Source organism: Eretmochelys imbricata, chromosome 8 (assembly GCF_965152235.1).
Source record: "Eretmochelys imbricata isolate rEreImb1 chromosome 8, rEreImb1.hap1, whole genome shotgun sequence".
Taxonomy (NCBI): domain Eukaryota; kingdom Metazoa; phylum Chordata; order Testudines; family Cheloniidae; genus Eretmochelys; species Eretmochelys imbricata.
This window is the reverse complement of record NC_135579.1, coordinates 30672211-30693688: the sequence shown is the minus strand read 5'-3', so window position 1 is coordinate 30693688 and position 21478 is coordinate 30672211. Positions and strand designations below refer to the sequence as shown.

The window sequence follows — 21478 nt, the reverse complement described above, 5'->3', positions numbered from 1 at the left end:
ATGTCGAACAGCTTCATCTAAATAATTTCTGTCTGTCCTACTAGGTCATTAATATACCCTTTTGCTCATATAACCATAAGCAGAGTGCACAAACATCCTCCATCTTAAAATTATTACTTGTAATGAGCCAACTTAATTGGACTTGAAGTGAAAATCATTTAAGTAGTAAGACCGGTTAATCAAACATGACATAGTAGGAGGCAAACTCAGATCCAAACAGAGTTAGTTTGCCAATGCTCCTCTCCATTTAATTACTCAGACTAACTTCCTTTCTGAGGTCATTCAAGCCTTCCCCCAAAACACAAAAAATTCTGGGAGTGATCATCAGAAATGAGAATCCTATTTGCAAATTCAAAATCTAGTCAAATATGAAAAATGTTTACTCACAGTGAACACCACTTTCAGATTGTTGAGCATATCAATCTCCTTTGGAAAACCTTTACTCCCCCATCTCACCAAGTAATTCTCACTGTTTAAAGAGAGAAAGAAATAATTTGTTAATGTCATTTAACAAAATTCTTCACCATGTGTCATTAAGTACTGTAGTACTGCTTAATACAAAACACATAAGAGAATACCATACAGTACCACATCTTTAGATTCATTATGCATGATTTGACCATTTCCCTCACTCTTCGCATTGTTCCAGTCACTGAACGTTTTTTCCTAAGTACACATCCCAAAGAAAATATTGTGTTGCCATTTTTGTGCCCAAAAACAGGGATCCAAAGTCATTTTAAAACACTAAGCAAAAAAAATTCCATTTCTATTGTATCTGAGTAAATATGAAACATCATCAGCCCCATTATCATCAATTTTTAATATTTTGTTTTTGACTATTTGAATGTATAGGCTTAAAACACAGACGACTTAATCATTTGTCAAAATATGTTGTAGTTTTATGTTTACAAGTCCGGCTCCTGCACATGTGCCGAAAAGTAACCAGTATCTCTCACTTCTTGCAACAATGCATGAATGAAAAACAATTAGAAGCCCAATCCATCACAGTACATCCACCAACGTCACAAGATTGCATAAGCGCAGATGGAAATATCCAAGGGAAAGCACCTCTCATTTGAAAGCCAAAACAAAGAAATGAACTTCATCTTCCATGGAGTAAGTCCACCTCAACAAAGTATTTATGTAATTATGATTACTTTTTTTTTTTTAACCACCTCAAATTACCCCTCGGAATGAACTACCAAGAGAAGTGGTCAAGCCTGACTGTAAAAACCTCTAAAGGAGGAGATTCCACCACCTCCCTAGGTAACCCATTCCAGTGCTTCACCACCCTCCTAGTGAAAAAGTTTTTCCTAATATCCAACCTAAACCTCCCCCTCTGCAACTTGAGACTATTACTCCTCATTCTGTCATCTGGTACCACTGAGAACAGACTAGATCTATCCTCTTTTGAACCCCCTTTCAGGTAGTTGAAAGCAGTTATTAAACCCCCCCCCCCCATTCTTCTCTTCCGCAGACTAAATAATCTCAGTTCCATCAGCTTCTCCTCATAAGTCATGTGCTCCAGCCCCCTAATCCTTTTTGTTGCCCTCCGCTGGATGCTTTCCAATTTATCCACATCCTTCTTGTAGTGTGGGGCCCAAAACTGGACACAGTACTCCAGATGAGGCCTCACCAATGCCGAATAGAGGAGAATGATCATGTCCCTGCTGGCAATCCCCTACTTATACAGCCCAAAATGTGGGTAGCCTTCTTGGCAACAAGAGCACAAGGTTGACTCGTATCCAGCTTCTCATCCACTGTAATCCCCAGGTCCTTTTCTGCAGAACTGCTGCCTAGCCGCTCGGTCCCTAGTCTGTAGCAGTGCATGGGATTCTTCCATCCTAAGTGCAGGACTCTGCACTTATCCTTGTTGAACCTTATCAGGTTTCTTTTGGCCCAATCCTCTAATTTGTCTAGGTCCCTCTGTATCCTATCCCTATCATCCAGTGTATCTACCACTCCTCCCAGTTTAGTGTCATCTGCAAACTTGCTGAGGGTGCAATCCACACCATCCTCCAGATCATTAAAGAAGATATTCAACAAAATCGGCCGCATGACTGACCCTTGGAACACTCCGCTTGATACCGGCTGCCAACTAGACATGGAGCCATTGATCACTACCCGTTGAGCCCGACAATCTAGCCAGCTTTCTATCCACCTTATAGTCCATTCATCCAGCCCATACTTCTTTAACTTGCTGGCAAGAATACTGTGGGAGACAGTGTCAAAAGCTTTGCTAAAGTCAAGGAATAACATGTCCACTGATTTCCCCTCATCCACAGAACTAGTTATCTCATCATAGAAGGCAATTGGATTAGTCAGGCATGACTTGCCCTTGGTGAATCCATGCTGACTGTTCCTGATCACTTTCTTCTCCTCTAAGGGCTTCAGAATTGATTCCTTGAGGACCTGCTCCATGATTTTTCCAGGGACTGAGGTGAGGCTGACTGGCCTGTAGTTCCCCTGATCCTCCTTCTTCCCTTTTTTAAAGATGGGCACTACATTAGCCTTTTTCCAGTTGTCCGGGACCTCCCCTGATCGCCATAGGTTTTCAAAGATAATGGCCAATGGCTCTGCAATCACATCAGCCAACTCCTTTAGCACCCTCAGATGCAGTGCATCCAGCCCCATGGACTTGTCCTTATCCAGCTTTTCTAAATACAGTAACTTCTCGATTAATGTTGTAGTTATATTCCTGAAAAATGCAACTTTAAGCAAAACGATGTTACTTTCCCATAAGAATTAATGTAAATAAGGGGGAATAGGTTCCAGGGAAAAAAAAGGTCACCACACAAAAAATTATATACATACACACACATATATACACACACAGTAGAAGTTTTAAACATACAGTTGAATACTATACACAGCAATGATGATTGTGAAGTTGAGGTGTTGAAGTTAGTGTGTGGAAGAGGGTGGGATATTTCCCAGGGAATGCCTTACTGCTAAATGATGAACTAGCACTCGGCTGAGCCTCAAGGGTTAACACATTGTTGTTAATGTAGCCTCACACATGACAAGGCAGCACGAATGGAGGGAGGGGAGACAGCATGGCAGACAGAGACACACACCATGTGTGTGTTCGGGGGTGGGGGGGAGGAGAGAGAGATGTGCATTGCCCCTTTAAGTATGCTGACCCAACTAAGTACATTGTCTTTAAAAAGATCAGGAAGTTGAAACAGCAGCTGTGGGCTCCATCCTGAGCCCTGCCCTGTCCCCACCCTGCTCTGTATGGAGAAGGGGTAAGCTGGGGCAGGGGCAGTGGGGAGGGGGACACCCTGACATTAGCCCCCTTCCCACCCCCATACAGCAAGCAGGAGGCTCCCAGGAGCAGCTCTAAGGCAGAGGGCAGGAGCAGCACATGGCAGTGCGGGGAGGGACAGCTGAACTGCTGGTAATTGGTAGCCTGCTGGGTGGCTGCTGCACAGGGAACTTAGGGGAGCGTGGAACTGATTAGGGGCTGCCAGTCCACCCTGGTTCCTAGCCCCCACCAACTAGCTGCTCTTCCTGCAAGTAGTGGACAAAGCAGGCAGCCGTCAAGCAACCATTATAAGGGAGCGTTGCACAACTTTAAATGAGCATGTTCCCTAATTGATCAGCAACGACGAAACAACATTAACCAGGATGACTAAGTGAGTTACTTTAGTCCTAAACCACTTCTTTCTCCACAGAGAGCTGGTCACCTCCTCCTCATACTGTGCTGCCCACTGCCATAGTCTGGGAGCTGACCTTGTATGTGATTTGGTCATTTGTCCAATCTTCCACTTCTTGTAAGCTTCTTTTTTGTGTTTAAGATCAGCAAGGATTTCACTGTTAAGCCAAGCTAGTCACCTGCCATATTTACTATTCTTTCTACACATCAGGAAGGTTTGTTCCTGCAACCTCAATAAGGATTCTTTAAAATACAGCCAGCTCTCCTGGACTTCTTTCCCCTTCATGTTATTCTCCCAGGGGATCCTGCCCATCAGTTCCATGAGGGAGTCAAAAGCTGCTTTTCTGATGTCCAGGGTCCATATTCTGCTGCTCTCCTTTCTTCCTTGTGTCAGGATCCTGAACTCAACCATCTCATGGTCACTGCCTCCCAGGTTCTTATCCACTTTTGCTTCCCCTACTAATTCTTCCCAGTTTGTGAGCAGCAGGTTAAGAGCTCTGCCTCTAGTTGGTTCTTCCAGCACTTGCACCATGAAAATGTCCCCTACACTTTCCAAAAACTTCCTGGATTGTCTATGCACTGCTGTATTGCTCTCCCAGCAGATATTGGGAGGCTGCAAGAACCACGGCCTGTGATCTAGTAACTCCTGCGAGTTGCCGGAAGAAAGCCTCGTCCACCTCATCACCCTGGTCTGGTGGTCTATAGCAGATTCCCACCACGACATCACCCTTGTTGCTCATGCTTCTAAACTTAATCCAGAGACTCAGGTTTTTCTGCAGTTTCATACCGGAGCTCTGAGCAGTCACACTACTCTCTTACATACAATGCAACTCCCCCACCTTTTCTGCCCTGCCTGTCCTTCCTGAACAGTTCATATCCATTCATGACAGTACTCCAGTCATGCGAGTTATCCCACCAAGTCTCTGTTATTCCAACCACATCGTAATTCCTTGACTGTGTCAGGACTTCCAGTTCTCCCTGCTGGTTTCCCAGGCTTTTTGCAGGATGATCAGCGAGTTTTCTTAGTATGAGGCAGGAGTCCTCCCCTCTTGTGCTCTCCTGCTCATGCTTCCTCCTGGTATCCCACCTTCCCCACTTACCTCAGGGCTTTGGTCTCCTTTCCCCAGTGAATCTAGTTTAAAGCCCTCCTCACTAGTTTAGCCAGCCTACTTGCGAAGTTGCTCTTCACTGCCTTTGTTAGGTGGAGCCCGTCTATGCCTAGCAATCCTCCTTCTTGGAAACCAGTCCATGATCAAAGAATCCAAAGCCTTCTCTTCACCACCACCTGCGTAACTATCATTGACTTCCATGATTCGACAGTCTCTACCCAGGCCTTTTCCTTCTACAGAGAGGATAGACAAGACCACCACTTGCACCTCAAGCTCCTTTATCCTTCTTTCCAGAGCTACGTAGTCTGCAGTGATCCGCTCAAAGTCATTCTTGGCAATATCATTGGTGCCCACATGGACAGGCAGGAAGGGGTAGCGATCCGAGGGCTGGATGAGTCTTGGTACTCTCTCTGTCACATCGTGAATCCTAGCTCCTGGCAAGCAGCACACTTCTTGGCTTTCCCAGTCAGGACAGCAGACACATGACTAAGTCCCCCTTTGGAGGGAGTCCAACCACCACCACCTTCCTCCTCCTTTTGGGAGTGGCGGTCGTGGAACCCCCATCCCTATGCATGTGAACAACTCCCAAATGAAAAAATGGCAATGCTACTACATTGTTCTCCTTCTGTACATCCTTGAATTTACCTGGTTTCAATACCTACTAATTTCTGAACAGTGACTAGAGAGTGTGTCCCCTATTAGCGCAGTTTATTATACTTAAAATAATAGTTTCAGTACTTCTTTTTTCTCCTCTTGGGCCCCATTTGTTTGTTTTTCACCTCCTGTTGCCTTCACGTGCCTGGTCAGTGAGCTCCTTGGCATTAGAGGCTGTCTTCTTTATTACATGTGTGTACAGCACCTAGCACAGTAGGGCCTATAGGTGCTATCCCATTACCAACAACCACCACTCTCCCACCTTCTTTGTAGCAGCAGAAGGCCTTGCCCAGAGTAACTGATTGAAGAGGGTAGTAGGATATGCACAGCTACAAAGCCACAAAAGGCCAAGATCTCAAGGGCAAAGAGCTGGAACTCTACTGGGTTGCCCTGCACCCAGCATTTAGGGATTTGCCCCTTTTAAATTTTACCCATTGTTTGCTGTCTTCCCATTTGGAAAAGAGAACAAAAAAGTCTCCTTATGCAAGTTTACAGCACATTGCTAGTTTTGTCAAACTTCTTCCCAAAAAACACACAATTCGTCAAAGAATGAATCCAGTACAGCAATCTTCAAATCTGAGAACTTGTCAGATTAATTTATAACCCAAATATAAGAATTGCTCAATAGAAAGGGAGCATGTGTGTATGTCTTATGTAAGTGTTCTGTCGCTCCAGTCCTGATCCTAAAATCCAGTATTATTTGATTCTCCTATATGGTCCTACATATAAACATAATCCCCTGCTTTTCCCATCAATAGAATTTCTTCCATACTAATCACCTAGGCATTGGTAGTCAAGGTGATGGAAACTCTCATAATTAAACACATTTTAGCTGTTGATGGTCAGATGTTTGTATTCTCCATTGCCTGTTGCAAAAGCTTCTGTTTTGGCAATGAGGCAAAGAAACATTTTTCACAGCAGCAAACTGTCCATCTACTGAATGTCTGTAGCTGCCTCAAGGTTGTCTGCCTACCAGCGATAACAGTGACCTTGACTTTTATTTTTGTACACATTTGAACAAACAGCTCAGCTTCTGCCCAAATGCGTTACTGTTTTGATTGAGTGGTTAAGGCTGGACTTAGACCAATCATACTGAACTCACAACATTTGATGCCTCACTTGCTACATCGACTGCAAGTAGTTATTCCAAACGAAGACTGAACAAACTCTAAAACTGACTTAACATTTCATTAATCTTTGCTCAAGAAATCCTACACAATGTGGAAATCAGTCAGCTCTGAAGCAATATCAGCAGTCACTTAAGATTTCAGAGCACACTCAAGCCAAGACCATCTGGTCCATTTGCTCTCAATATAGTTTAGTTGTTTGCTATTACACAATACTCCAGCCTAGCATCACTAGATTCCAGCAGTGCATGTGGTTTTTCCTTCTAAAACTTTCTTTTACAGTTTTCCCCTTTGTGTATACATTGGACATTACACTCCCTCTCCAGTTTGAGCAACTCACTTTACTATTCATTCTCCCGGGGAAAATAATATAGCCTACCTTATAACTGTGTGTTTCTGGGGATCATATAATGACATGAAGAGTTCTGCATCTTCTCCTATTCGGCATACAAAATTTCTTACAAAGACGTAAAGGCTGTACGTGGGGGATGAGGAGATTCGGGAGTATGTTCCATAGTCCGGTTGATCCTTTGACTACACACAGAAAGAGGAAAATTATTAATTCGACCAAACTAATTTGAATGCCAGCAAGACCTGCACTTACTGCTCTATACTCAAGGTTTGTCTGAAAATGGCCCAGTTCTGCTCTCAATTTAAGGAACATAGTGGGGTAGAATTTAGCCTAAAACATGTATCACACTTTACAGTCTTTCCTAGCACCTAACCACTGCTCCATACATTCCTAAAATGCTGGACAGTGCATAAGATGTTCACTCACATACACAGCCTGTATGAACAAGGTGATGAGCGGTGAATCTGTTCCTGGACTGTCCTTAAAGAAAGTATATATGAGACCCTCTGATGTTTTAATCAGTGATTGCACCTTGCACTACATGTTTAAAGAAAGAATACAATACAATTCTCTAGAAGTGACTCAGGTTAGCAGGGCTTTAATCTGTCTTGTATTGCTTAGTGATGACCTTTCCACATTTGGGAAGCACTGTTTATTCAACTGAGCTTCTGACTGACAACAAGGAATGTGGTGTTAAATATTGATTTACGATGCATTATTCATGGTAGTCATGATTTGGAGATTTCATAATTCACTCAAACATTTTGTTCTTTAACATATGCCTCATTTGATTTACATTGTGATCAATAAGAAAAAAAAAGACCAAATCTTATGTCACTTGATAGTTCTTGGGATAAATTTAATATTTATAAAGACAATGAAGTGTAATCATGTGAGCCATGTTTTAAAATGTGACTGCAGATTATGTGTGTGCTCTGATCATGTAGACCTTGACATCATCAGCAAGCATGCCAAGAGTTGTTAAGTTTACCCACTTCCTCTCTCATACGCATTCAACCTTTTGGCAGAGTCAGACCAACTAACTGGCAGCAGCTTATATCCCATGGCCAGTATTTTCAAGACTTGGTATCTAAATAAAGCTCCTAAGTCCCAGGTAAGTGGCCAAAATTCAATAGGAGCAGCAACTGGAAAACACATTCCAAACTATACATATAAAATGACGAAGTCTAAATTAGCAGTTACCACTCAAGAAAGATATCTTAGAGTCATTGTGGATAGTTCTCTGAAAACATCCACTCAACGTGCATGGCAGTCAAAAAAGCGAACAGAATGTTGAAAATAATTTAAAAAGGGATAGATAATAAGACAGAAAATATCATATTGCCTCTATATAAATCCATGGTATGCCCACATCTTGAATACTGTAAGCAGATGTGATCACCCCATCTCAAAAAAGATATATTTGAATTGGAAAAGGTTCAGAAAAGGGCAACAAAGTATTAGGGGTTTGGAATGACTGCCGTATGAAGACGAGTGGAACTTTTCACCTTGGAAAAGGGACAAAGGAGGAATATGATAGAGGTCTATAAAATCATGACTGGTGTGGAGAAAGTAAATAAGGAAGTGTTATTTACTCCTCCTCCTAACACAAGAACTCGGGCCCACCAAATGAAATTAATAGGCAGCAGGTTTAAAACAAACAGAAGGAAATATTTTTTCCACACAACACACAGTCAACCTGTAGAACTCCTTGCCAGAGGATGTTGTGAAGGCCAAGACTATAACAGGCTTCAAAAAAGAATGAGATAAATTCATAGAGGATAGGTCGATCAATGGCTATTAGCCAGGATGGGCAGGGATGGTGTCCCTAGCCTCTGTTTGCCAGAAGCTGGGAATGGGTGACAGGGGATGGATTACTTGATGATTACCTGTTCTGTTCATTCCCTCTGGGGCAGCTGGCACTGGCCACTGTCAGAAGGTGGGATACAGGGCTAGATGGACCTTTGGTCTGACCCAGTAGGCCATTCTTATGTTCTTCTGCTCTAATTCTACAAACTAGCAGTTGTGGAACTCAAACCACATCAGAGGCTAGCCATTCATTTAAGAATCTTATTTTAGACATTGAGATTTGACATCTTTGCCCAGGTATTTAATCCAGTGCCAGTCATTAACACTCATGTCTATTCTTCAGTTGTTGGGTTAGATCAACAGTTGCCCTTTTTCATCTTATTCAATGCACAGAGAAACTTGCTGAAGTCACTGTTAGGCAAATTTTGACAAAGTCTGGTAAAACAAAGTAAATATTTACAGCTGAGATGACATGTTCCATAATTTATCAACTAGGGATCAGAAACTGCTCCTTTAAATTGGTGGCAAAACTTCCATTGGTTTTACTGGGAGAAAAATCAAGTTTAAACAAACAGGTAACACCCTGTAAACTGAATTAACATTTTCTGAAAGGAAAGGCCAATTTTGGCAAATTGTTCATACCATTTCTTCTTTAATTCGCTCTGTAATTTTATTAGTAGCTTCTTCATGTGCATGAAATAGGCTAATGACGCTGGTTTTATCTGGATCCAAGATATTTCCATCTTCATCTCTAACTATTAAATCTAGCTCAAGTATCCTGTGGAGATTGAAAAAAAAATCACTCCATAAAATGGGATTATTCTCTTCTCGAACAAATTACATTCAACTGACAGTTTTTGAAATGGGATTCATAATAAGCTGCTTGGAATGTTGAAGCAGTCAGTTCAGTTTAATAAAACAAGGAGAACATACATAATTTAAGTAATACATCTGATGATGCTCAGTATCTTCAACAAAAGTAAGGAAAAAAAACCGAAACATCTTTCCTCACAGTTTTTTTCAAGCTTTGGTTTTCCCTTTACATACCCATATTAGGGTTTTATACTGCCACCTATGCTTACAGTATCCAAATGCCTATCGTGTAAAATAAAATTGAGCAATAGCCAGACCACGAGTTGACTTCATGAAGACTTTGCCTCTTCTTCCTTATTAGGGTATAAGCCTTCCCCAGTAGAGTGATGAAGTATCTCTGTCTGTCCCCTCCTATTTCATGTCAGTCTGTTCTACCCTCTCAGTGTGCTCCATTTGGCTTCAACCCTTTCTGCCAAATTCGATTCCTCTGCCAAACATTTCCCACCCTCTCCATTCTCCTTGGTTCTTTCACCATTGTCTTGGAACTCTCCTCCTCTCCAGATCCCTTACCCACTGATTCTCCCCTCCACCAAAATTGAGACCCTGAGTAGAGAAAAGGGGAGGCACTCCTCAAGACTCCACACTCTCACCATAGGGTGTGTCTTCCATATATAGAAATCTGCCCCCTTCCAGGTTCTATCTTGTTCTTAGAGCCCTGCTTTCTTTGGAACAAACACAGTCTGTGCCCCAGCACTATTTTTCTCGCACCCCAGCAACCCCCAGTGACCCATTCTGCCCCTAGCACCTCCTCACTCCTCTTTTGTGCCCACAGCAATTCATCACTCCCCCCTCTCAGACGGGCACCCTCAACCCCCAACACCTGAGCCTCCCCCAGGGCTGACAGATTTAAATTCAAAATGTTAATTACCAATTGTCATTCGCAAAAAGAAAAGGAGTACTTGTGGCACCTTAGAGACTAACCAATTTGTTTGAGCATAAGCTTTTGTGAGATGAAAGCTTATGCTCAAACAAATTGGTTAGTCTCTAAGGTGCCACAAGTACTCCTTTTCTTTTTGCGAATACAGACTAACACAGCTGTTACTCTGAAACCTACAATTGTCATTCTGATTTCAATCAGCAAGCAGGGAACCTTGATTTAAATTATTGATTTTAATCAGCTTCTGCACTTGTACTTTTTAGTTATTTTCCAAAGGAAACGTTGATTCTCATTAGTTGGGAATCATTGAAACATTATTTGTGACCAATGACAGTCTTTACACTACATTTGATGCTTCTTTTTGCTAACCAGGACAACGCACTATATCGATACACATTTATTTAGGCAATTGTATAGCTTACCTTATTTTATTCAGATGCTTTTTTTTTACGTTTTGATTATGTTAAACAATGGTGAATGGTGTATTTCTTATTTACTACATGATTTAATTTCTTCCCTGTGATTTATGTTAAGCTTATTTGGATGGAAATGCAAATTCAATTAAAATGTAAAAAACATTTTAAAATGTTAAGTAAAACTATCATAAGAGTGCTAGATAGATTAGTATTTTTTTTCTTAAACATGTTTCTCATTTAAAAATGATTATACAAAGGAATTATTATCTTTAGTTAATGAATTGAACTCAGTGTCTGGTCACCATGTCCTTCAATATTTTAGAAGTGTTAGATGTCATCCTCTCACACCTAGTATTTATTCATATATTGTAAGAAGAAAACAAGCTTTCCTGCTTTTTCAACTTCCAGTTGGTTTCTTAACTTTGAATCAACAAGTCATTGAATTGAACCAGCTAAACAGAATGAAAAGAAGAAAATATTCTCTCTGCACCTGCATCATGTTTCCGTTGAGTCTACAGATAGTAGAGGATTTGAAGCTGGAGTGGGGGCAGGGTTTTAAGAGCTCCAGTTAATAATTCTGTTAATGTCAACATAAAACACCACCATCTACTTTGACAAAAGCAACTGAAATGTCAATTGAAAAAAAACATTTCCTCTGAATTAAATCAGAGCTCGTGAGATACATTTGTGAAAATGTCTGATTCAGACATTAATTACTCATGCTTTGTACTTTTGTGTTGTTTACTCAAGCCTTGTGAATGCACAATTTGTCTTAAGGGATCATTAAGTCCATTATTCATCAATTTGAAACCTTTGTTATGCTACATTGTATCTCAGATGATCCAGCTCCATGTACTATCCCCAAACTAACATGTTCAGACCTTAGTGGAAAACGGCTGAATATGTTTATATTAAAAGCGACACCTGTGTAAGCTCCTGGGTAGACTCAGGAGAAACATGGTCCAGTGGTAACCAGCAGTGTCTGAATCAGAACGGGGTCTCACTCCGTAAATGAAAACAAGCTACCTTGAGCAAAACCACCTCTTTCCCTACAAAAAATAGCTTTCCCCCATCTGAACCAGAGGGCAATTTAATCCCTGATTCTGTGGGTACAATCACTGTAGGCTAGGTACACATTTCCCTGGCACCTAATGTCAGCTGCATAAGTTACAGTAAATGCAGGCCACAGAGAGCCCATAATGTTCAGTCACACACAGACCCTGGAACTGCCACTACCAGAGCCATTTGCAACAGTTCAAAGGTACAAGTAATCGGCAGAGGCAAAAAAAGTCTGTCACCCAATAGTGGAAACTGGTTTGCAAAGCTCACTCGCATCTCAGGCAAGGCAACACCACTCAGCTCTGCCCTGTATTGCTCTGGGCTTGCCAATTGAGCTATGCTGTGGTGACTCTGAATCAATGAGAAGCAAAGTATTAGTGAAGCTACCATCAAACCCACAGGTGTTTCATTTGTGTTACCAGGTTCCCAAACGGACTCAATCTCAACGTGCTTGGCCTGGAAACTTCAAAATTCATTTTTTCCCTCTCATCACCTTCGTCAGGATTTTGTTCACTTCAGGTTCTTATACTTTACCCATGACCATCATATTTCAGCAACCTTGTTCAGGGGGCAGCATGGTATTACAACCACCAGGTATCTTGTATGGGACTGGAGCTTGCCTTTGTTTGTGAGGTATGTGTGAAGATGTTCAGATTGAATATATTAAGTGGATATGAATATGAGTGACAACTGCCCAACCTAGAACTGATCCTTCCAATATGCCTATGTGTCTGCGTAAGCAACAGAGATCATGCATCCTGAAAAGTTTGATTCCAAACAGGGGAGCAGCTGAAAATTCTGGATGGCCCTGTTCAAGAAAGGATGACCATGACTGCAAGGGACCATGGAGTCTGCTGCTGCAGCAGGGATCGTTGGGGAGTGGTCTGATAAAAAGGATGGGTAGGCACCCAATATTCACCAGGTAGGAACATAGAAGCGGGGAAAATTTGCCCCCAACTCTATAGCAGTGACATGTCTGCAAATAAAGTCGTCGTTCCCAGTACTAGTTTAGCGCAAGGAAAACACTTACTTGTTGCCATAGTCAATTTTGGACGTGACTTTCTGTTTGAGTTCTTTCAGTTCATCTTTAGGCAGTGTTCCTGATAGAAGCTGTGACCTCCACTCCATTAGGTCATACATCATAGATTGCATCTGCTGGAACCGCTCTTTTTTGTTTGTCTGAAACACAAAATGTTCACCGTTGAGAGCTTGGTTTCATTTCAGCTTCCTACATCGTCCTTCATTTTGTGTACTAGGCATTCAATTCAAAATAGTTTAACCTCTACATTGCTAAGGGTTCAAAGCCCAGGGATGGTAATTGTATGATTTGGTGGCCGTTAGGAGTAGTTTTGTTTTGTGCATTTTACAGTGTTATTTAAAGGGTACTCATTGTGCAGGAGAAGAAAGCCCCAGCTAGAGAACTGGAATAAGGAAGGTGATATTACATCTGTATCCTGCACTGGTCAGACCAATATCTGGATGATATTCAGAAGAGGGTCTTGAATCAAGGTCTCACACATCGAAAGTGAGTGTCCTAACAAATTGCCTATTCTGGTCTTTACCCATCTGATCCCCCCCATGTCTGCAAAAAGCTCTATCCTGGCTCAGAGAAACCTTCCCAACAAACAAACAAACGTCAGTTTTGAGAATTTACCATTTTCAGACAAAAAAAGTCTATTGCAAGTTTCCTGATCAGTTCTCCTTGCTTCCTCCTCCTTGAAGCGCAGGCCAAATACTGCATAGGCCAAATATGTTATGCAAAATGAGCCAGACACAGGAGACTAATTAGCTAATAGTATGAAGTTTGACTACTTCTAAACAATTATAAGCCATATCTTTTATTTTAATACTACTGGAGAACACTGTATTGATCCAAATTCTCAGATGAAGAAATCACTTCTTAATTAAATCTTCTCTCAAATCCCGCCTTGTACTCCAGAAATAAAACAAAGGGAATTACAATGACAGCTTGATACATATAAATAAACCTATTTAACATGCAAATGTAGCATCCCTGGATCCCAAGCATTTTTCTTGCCAATCTGCCATCTAATTTTAGTCAGGCAAAAACTTCCCCTCACCACATAGAGTTGTTTCCAAATGCTGCCCCATTCCCATAGTGTAGTGGTAACTTCTTGCACCAATGGAATTTCAGCAGGTACGATGTTCTCTGTATTTCTAAGCAGAAGGGGAAAAGTGACAAATTAACATGACTAAAACCTAACAAACCAACTGTGAAGTATTTGTCACTTAATGTCCTAGAACTTATTTCTTAGACAGTGATGATCCTTCCATTAGGAAGACAAAGTGACTATTAATACCTACGTTCTCGGTCTCCTTAGCTTGTATAGTTAAAACAAACCAGACATTTTTATTCCTTTTTAATGGGATTGCAAGTGTGTTCACAATTCAGTTATTCCATTCCCACTTCCCAACTAATAAAAGCCCAGTATAAACTGAAGAGTCATGTTACAAGTAGATATCTACTTTAATTTTAAATAGGTGCAGTCTAAAATTCATTAACGTCAGTTAACCATACGCAACAATGACAATGAAATACCTTTTCTTTTCAACAGTAACTTCTTTGATGTGGATAAAAGACTTAGGAAATATTCCCTATTGGAAACAAAACCAAAAACAACACACATTTGTCATTCTACTCCAATGTTTCTTAAAATAATAAATTCAAGTTATTCCAAAACACTAAACCATGCTATTAACATAGTGATTTCCCTTGTTTATTAACCATAGAAATCAGACCATAAATGTGTCTTGAAGTCCTCCAACTATGGTGATGTACTATAAATGGACATTTTCCCTTTACACATCAATACTGCTTCTCCTTAAGGCAGTTGTGTGCAATTCGTACTGTGCCACAAAGACTTCCTACTGCAAGACACTAAGTAAGTATCTGTAGTCACCCCTCCTGCCCAAGAGGCTCACAAGGCTTTCGGGAAGTAAACAAGTAATTATTTATGTGAACTGTGAACTTTGATAAATATTGTTTGGTTACAACCAGATATTTTTAAGAGATTACAAGTTTGGTTGATAAGGTAATAGTGCTGAAGTGAACACTTAGATTTACAGAAGTCAATTGACTTGGTACTGTACAAAATTTTGATTCAACTAGAATGATACATTTTGAGACCGGTCAGTTAGCCAGTGTTCAATCCACTCTGTGTGTTATGTTCATTTTTCTAATTGTAAACCAAGGTGGTCAGGGACACAATACCATACTCCGGGTGTACCTAAACTTCCAGCTACTGGAAGTTGGGACTAGATGACAAGAGATGGATCACTCAGAATTCCACTCTTCTGTTCATTCCCTCTGGAGGATCTGGTACCGGCCACTATGAGAGACTGGATACTGGGCTAGATGGACCATTGGTCTTACCCAGCATAGCCTTTCTTAAAAGGGGAATCATTATCAAGCTGGTGTGTTTTGGGGAGGGATCCTGAAGGGGTTGCTTTTGGTCCTATACTATTTAACCTTTTCATCAGTGATCTGGAAGAAAAAGCAAATTATTGATAAAGGTTGCAGGTGACAAAGATTGACAGAGTGGTAAATAATGACCAGTCACTGACACAGAGTAATCTGAATTGCTTGGTAAGCAAGGGTCCAGCAACATGCATTTTAAGACCGACAGATGTAAAAAGTCATACCCTAGGAACAAAGAAAATAGGCCATCCTCACAAGACTCTTTATCCTGGGACACACTGGATTTTGAAAAAGTCTTGGCTGTCATGGTGGATAATCAGCTCAACACAAGCTCCCGGAGCAATGCTGTGGCCACAGAAGAGCTAATGTGATCCTTGGATGTATGAACACAGACATCTTGAGTAGGAAGGCTATATTATCTCTGTATTTGGCACTGGTGCAACTGCTACTGGAATCACATGTTCAGATCTAGAGTCCACAATTCTGGAAGGATGTTGATAAATAGGAGAGGGTTCTCCATTCCTATGAACATCAGGATTGGATTTATTCTATAAAATATGCTCTAGTTCAGTCAAGTCCTGTAGCTCACGTTATACAAGCAGTCAAACTAGACCACCACAATGATCCCTTCAGTATTTAAAATTCATCTATAAACATAATCTGGACAAGATCAATAATGTTAGTGGGCTGAGGAAAACAGCCGAAAGAACTGGTAGAGTATATAATTGGCACTTCCATTTAAGTGAAGGAGCAACAGTCTGAAGGGAAGACAATGACCTAGTGGACCCAATCACCTCTGCCCAATAAATGGCTTTTGTGACAAGTAGCCCATCCTACCACCCTACAAAATGTCGAGCTCACAGCGTGGGGCTAAGGCTGTGAGGGGTGTGAAGGGTTTCTTGAACGAAACCGAAAGAGCTTCCCTTCCTTACACTTTGTGGATAAAGGAAGCCATTTAATCTGACCATATGTCTTCTACACCCACAACCAGATGTGCCCACAAACAACCGAGATATCAGCAATGCCTAGCAAGATGCCAGGCACATGCTGTAGCAAGGGATTTTTCCTCAAATAACAGATTTGATTTTCTTATCGCTAATTGACCTCTGCAGACAACTGCTGAGCAGGCAAGGTTAGTTCATGTGATACATATCCTCAAGGAACCTTTGACTCTCTCAGTTTGGTCTTTTGAGGAAGCAAAGCTGCTGATATGCCCAGATATGGTAACAGAGCTAGGATTTCTTTGGACTTTAAGGGATTACAACCAGCACAACATCTGTGACTGACATCAAATGTAGCCTAATATATTCCAGAGGTTAAGCCTTTCAGACTTTCCTGGGAACACCCTTTAATTTCAAATGGCTCTCACTCTAGATTTCATCTTGGAGATGTACTAAAAATGTTTTAAACCTCTGGAACATATTTGGCTATATTTGAGGTGTCAGTCACAGACGATGTGCTGGCTTTCTATATCACAGCTCTCTTGCCCAGTGATTGGCTCAAGCTGGAAATTGAAGTTGTTACCTGCCTGATTTTCGTACTACACACATCAAGTAATGGAACCTCATCTGGTGCCTTTTCTGCAGGATATGTCCTGATAGTTAACCTCTTTTTTGAAGGTGGTGGAGGATGAATACATTCATCAGTGTTTCTTGGTCCTTTTGTTTCATTGGGAAGCTCTCATGATACTACATAGAGGAGTCTCCAGCGCACTTAACTGTGCAGGTTTCTGAATTTACAAAGCAGGTTACATACAAAAATCTACATTAAAGAAAGTTGAGGTCTCAGTTTCAAATATAAGGAAGTGCTAGCATTAAGTTTGCTCATGCAAGCTCAGTTAGGCACCTCTACACATATCTTATGACAAACTGCCCCCACGTCAGATAGCAAGTCTGTGGCAGTGTGTAATATACTGTTCAATATCCCCCCAACTTAATGTATATTCATTTTAATATGCACATTTTGGTGAATTAGTTATACAACATTTGGAAGAAAAAGACAGCCATATACAATTCCTTTGGGGTTTAATGCTCAACACAAGAGAGTCTGTTTGGGTACAAAGAATGGAGAGAGCAAACAAACCTCGCAAACTGTTTAAGAAACATTCCTTGCTGAATTCAGAATATTTTAGGCAAATAGTCCAAGTGCGGCTGGATGAAAATTTTCACTGACCCGAATTTCAAAAAGGGTAAGGATGAGTAAGTGGCTAGTTCTGGTCTATGTTTTAAAAGCAGGATTTTCAGGTTCACTTTAATCTGTTAAATCATTATCAGAGTGAAGGACTAATGGCAACAGCAACTCCTGGGGCAGGGGAAGCTTCAAAAAGGGAGCAGCTCAAACGTCAGGGGGGTGTGGGGATGGGAAGAAAGAAGAGTAACTCTGCTTCCTCACCTTGATCCAGACAACACAGATGCAGATAGCAGCCTATTCTCTTCATGAAGATTCTGCTGAGGTGCTGCTATTGCCCCAGCAGGCATCACCTCCTGCTCTTGATACAATACCTGAGCATTGGAGGGCCTGCCATGGTACCTGCAACAGCTAGTAATGGAACCAGGGGAGTCAGGTGCCCTACACATCTATTAGCATCATTATTTTTAGTGCTTAGTACCACGAGGAATGTGAATAAATAGATCCTACATATTTATAAAGAAAAACAGCATTTGCACTGATACCATAACTGACACAGAACTTCAGTGACTCAGCCAGAGGGTAGGGAGTCTATTACAGGAGTGAGTGGGTGAGGTTCTGTGGCCTGCGATGTGCAGGAGGTCAGACGAGATGATCACAATGGTCCCTGCTGACCTTAGAGTCTATGAAACTCACTTGCTTAAAACATGACACCACAAGAACTTTAATAAAAGAAAATCAAACCTATAGGACTCTGGTAAGTTTTATATAATACCTTTAACTTGGATCTCACCCGCCAACTGAGTAATTCATTTCTCAGCTTAAGATTCTTTCTTTAGGTATTTGTAAAACAATTTAAAAGATGCTTAATCTAAGAACATTAAAGTTGTAATTATGTCCATGTAAACAGATCACAGAGCCGTAAGTAAATAGATGGTAAAGATGCAAATCTGTTCCAGTTCTGGTGGAGCCAAGCAGCAGACATGTTTAAGTCATTCACATATACTAATCTGCACACAGGGCAAAATGTTCTCAGCAAATTTGAAGAAACAAGGGTAGAGATATATGCTGCTCAAGTTTGATTTCATTGTAGGTGATGGATCCCCCTGCCTGAGAATAGCTAAAATTATTGCCCACAGACTACCTTGACCAGAAGTCACAAGGAAGTGTGCTAAACCAGCTGCATACTCAGGATACATGAAGTGAGATTTAGACCAAAAGTGGGTGCATTGGGAAGCAAAGACAAATACTAAAAAACTTAACTAGTAGATGAAGGAGAGTAACAGATGATAAACTAAACACTTACTTCATAGTAACACCCAATCAAGATGGCCTATTGACTGAAACTGCAGGCTCAATGCTGAATCTTATATCCATGGATCAATCTGTTCAGGGGAGGTGGGCTAAGGTGTCTTCCATACTTTTTAAAAGTATCCCCTGATCCTCAAGCATCCTCCTGCAAGTGGCTATACAGGATTTTTATCCCCTTTCCCCAGACTAACAAGATTATGCATTTCCTTTATAATAGCTTTTGCCATTTTAGTGTGCACTTGGATCCACAGAAAGTATTAACAGCATAATTAGTTTTCAGTGTCTGAAACATGCCCCTCCTAGGGACTGTAGTTTTGAAACTTGTTAAGAACATGATGATCAGGCTATTCAGAGCAGTGAAAATAGGACAAGAATTAGACCCTGTTAAGAAGGTCCTCCATGGATTTTGGTTAGGCATTTATATTAAATGACCCAAACATCTCTTTACTGACACTAGGAATGTCCTTCTTGGATATATTCATTTTCTGTGATAGCTCTGTTCTAAAACTTTTGTACATCTGCAGGCAGTGCTGATCACATTTACAAATATTGTATCTCTCTTGCAATATTGACTACTGCTCCCTAGTAGTCTGCACGGTGTTTTATCTGAATAGAGGACTTATTAAAAAAAAAATCTGTGTTATCCTCCACTCAAACCCCCAAATAAACTTGTCCATCTCTTTGACAAATTCAATACAATCAAGTAAACCTCTAGGTATCTTTTACTGAACTCAGGTTCTTGAGTAGGTCAAATGACAAGTTAACACGTTTCAGTTATGACTTCCTGCAAGGTTATGTTTGAATTCACAACACAATGAAAGTTGAAGTTAACACAGTAACTACAAGCCAACTGTTTATAATACAGTACCTCCCAGAGGAGCTCAGATTAACTCTGAAGCATCCACATTGAGAAACATGTGCAAGCCACCAAAACAATCACAGTTTAAGGCTTGCACTGTCATACCTAACCAATAACTTGAAGCTTGATAGGAGTTTATATTGAATCTGGGTTTTGGAATGTTTGGAACAAATGATAAAGCACTTACAATATTTTATAATTTTGCAATAAATTTACTTTAATCAAGTATTTCAGGTCATATTTTCATCAGCGCTTTTGACCTGGAAGCACAGCAGTTCTTTTCTCTTTGATCTGTTTTGCACAATCCTCTCTTCTCTTCATATTTAAGAACAAGTTTCAGGTCAAATCCTTTTCACCTTACCAACCTTGTAGAGTCCCACTGAACTAAAACAGAATGAGATGGTTGAGCTAACTGATCAGGATTTGATTCTTTGAGAGCTCTGAAATAAACTAACACCAAGAAGCAAAATTGTTTCTTTTTAGCATAAAATCTTACAAAGCATGTAAAGTACAACCTTACCTCGAACCCTTTGTGTCTTACTAGGTATCCCTTGTACCAATCTGAAAAATCAAGAAGAGAACAGAACTCAGTACAATAGAATACTTGCATAAATTGCACAAAAATAAATTCATATGATGTGTTTATTATTTTACATGCAATGATAATAAATACTGGAAAGTAACAGCAAAGCATGTTCAAAGATTAAATATAGTACAACTAAAAATGTAAGTCTCTCCATTTCTTGTGTTTAGACAAAACCAAAAGCGTGGGGCAGAAAGCACCTATTAGAGTAACTCCCTTTGTATGAATTTGAATCAATATTTGTTCACCCTGTGTTTACAGGATAGGACATATCCTGTACTCCCAACCCATTTATTCCTTTCTATGAGTGTAAATATCCAAGTGTAGCATATCAAGGCCCATTTACGCCGTATGCAGGAATTAAACGTAAAACTTGCAAATCTGATCCCTTTGTGGATCTTAATCTTTCATTAATGATACCATTTCCACCCATGATCCCTTCATGTAAGCACTGAAAATTATGACCTAAGAAAAATATCTGCAAAAGACACACAAAAAAAGTTGTAGTGAGTTTTAGTTTCTTTTGAGCAAGAAGAATAAAAGCTGTTCTTTTTTCAAGAGTGGCTTTACATGTAGGCATATATAATAGAAAAACCACAACTCTGAGCTCAACACAAAGCTATGAAGTGCTAAATATATCTAATGCAAGCCAGTAAAATTAAACCAAAAGGAGTCAAAACAACATGCATTTACTTCTACCTCCATTCCAAGTCTGCTTCTCTAGCTGGATTTATTTGGTCTGTAACACTAGTCAGATTTTTCCCCTCATACCATGGTTTTAATGCCTTCTCCCTACTTGACCTTAAGCTTACTTCCTACTGGCATCGTTTCTCTTGATTGGTAGTTTCTGTTCTGTTCTTCTCTGCTATCTTCCTTCTTGTAAATCCCTTCTTCACTCATTTCTGATCTATTAAACTTTTACATGTATTGATGCATATAGCAATGCTATTTATAACTATTTTAATCTGCATTTACTCAAAGCAGCTTGTATTATGTACAGAGAGACGTTCTGCTCTCATCTAACAAATTATTTTTAAAGCAACCCATTAAGTCTTCAGACTTTTGGGTCTAGTCTAGTATGTTCCCAGTGAACCAGGTAATCTAGGTCACCACAGTTCCCAAGATTTGATTTACTTCACCTCTGTCATTACTCAGATGAAGATGTGACCTATGAATTTCTGGTTACTGGATACTGACAGGTACTGGTTACTGGATACTGACAAGT

General features: G+C 40.5%; 1 protein-coding gene across 1 annotated transcript in view; it reads right to left on the bottom strand.

The window, feature by feature from the left end:
• DOCK2 (dedicator of cytokinesis 2) overlaps positions 1 to 21478 on the bottom strand; it is a 505601-nt gene that overhangs the window by 442594 nt on the left and 41529 nt on the right. Inside the window, exons 3-9 of the mRNA XM_077824538.1 lie at positions 20191 to 20231; positions 14495 to 14550; positions 14016 to 14112; positions 12965 to 13113; positions 9352 to 9487; positions 6928 to 7082; positions 388 to 469 (exon numbers count right to left, since the gene is read on the bottom strand). Coding sequence (XP_077680664.1) covers positions 388 to 469; positions 6928 to 7082; positions 9352 to 9487; positions 12965 to 13113; positions 14016 to 14112; positions 14495 to 14550; positions 20191 to 20231 — 716 coding nt within the window. The remainder of the gene's footprint in view (positions 1 to 387; positions 470 to 6927; positions 7083 to 9351; positions 9488 to 12964; positions 13114 to 14015; positions 14113 to 14494; positions 14551 to 20190; positions 20232 to 21478) is intronic.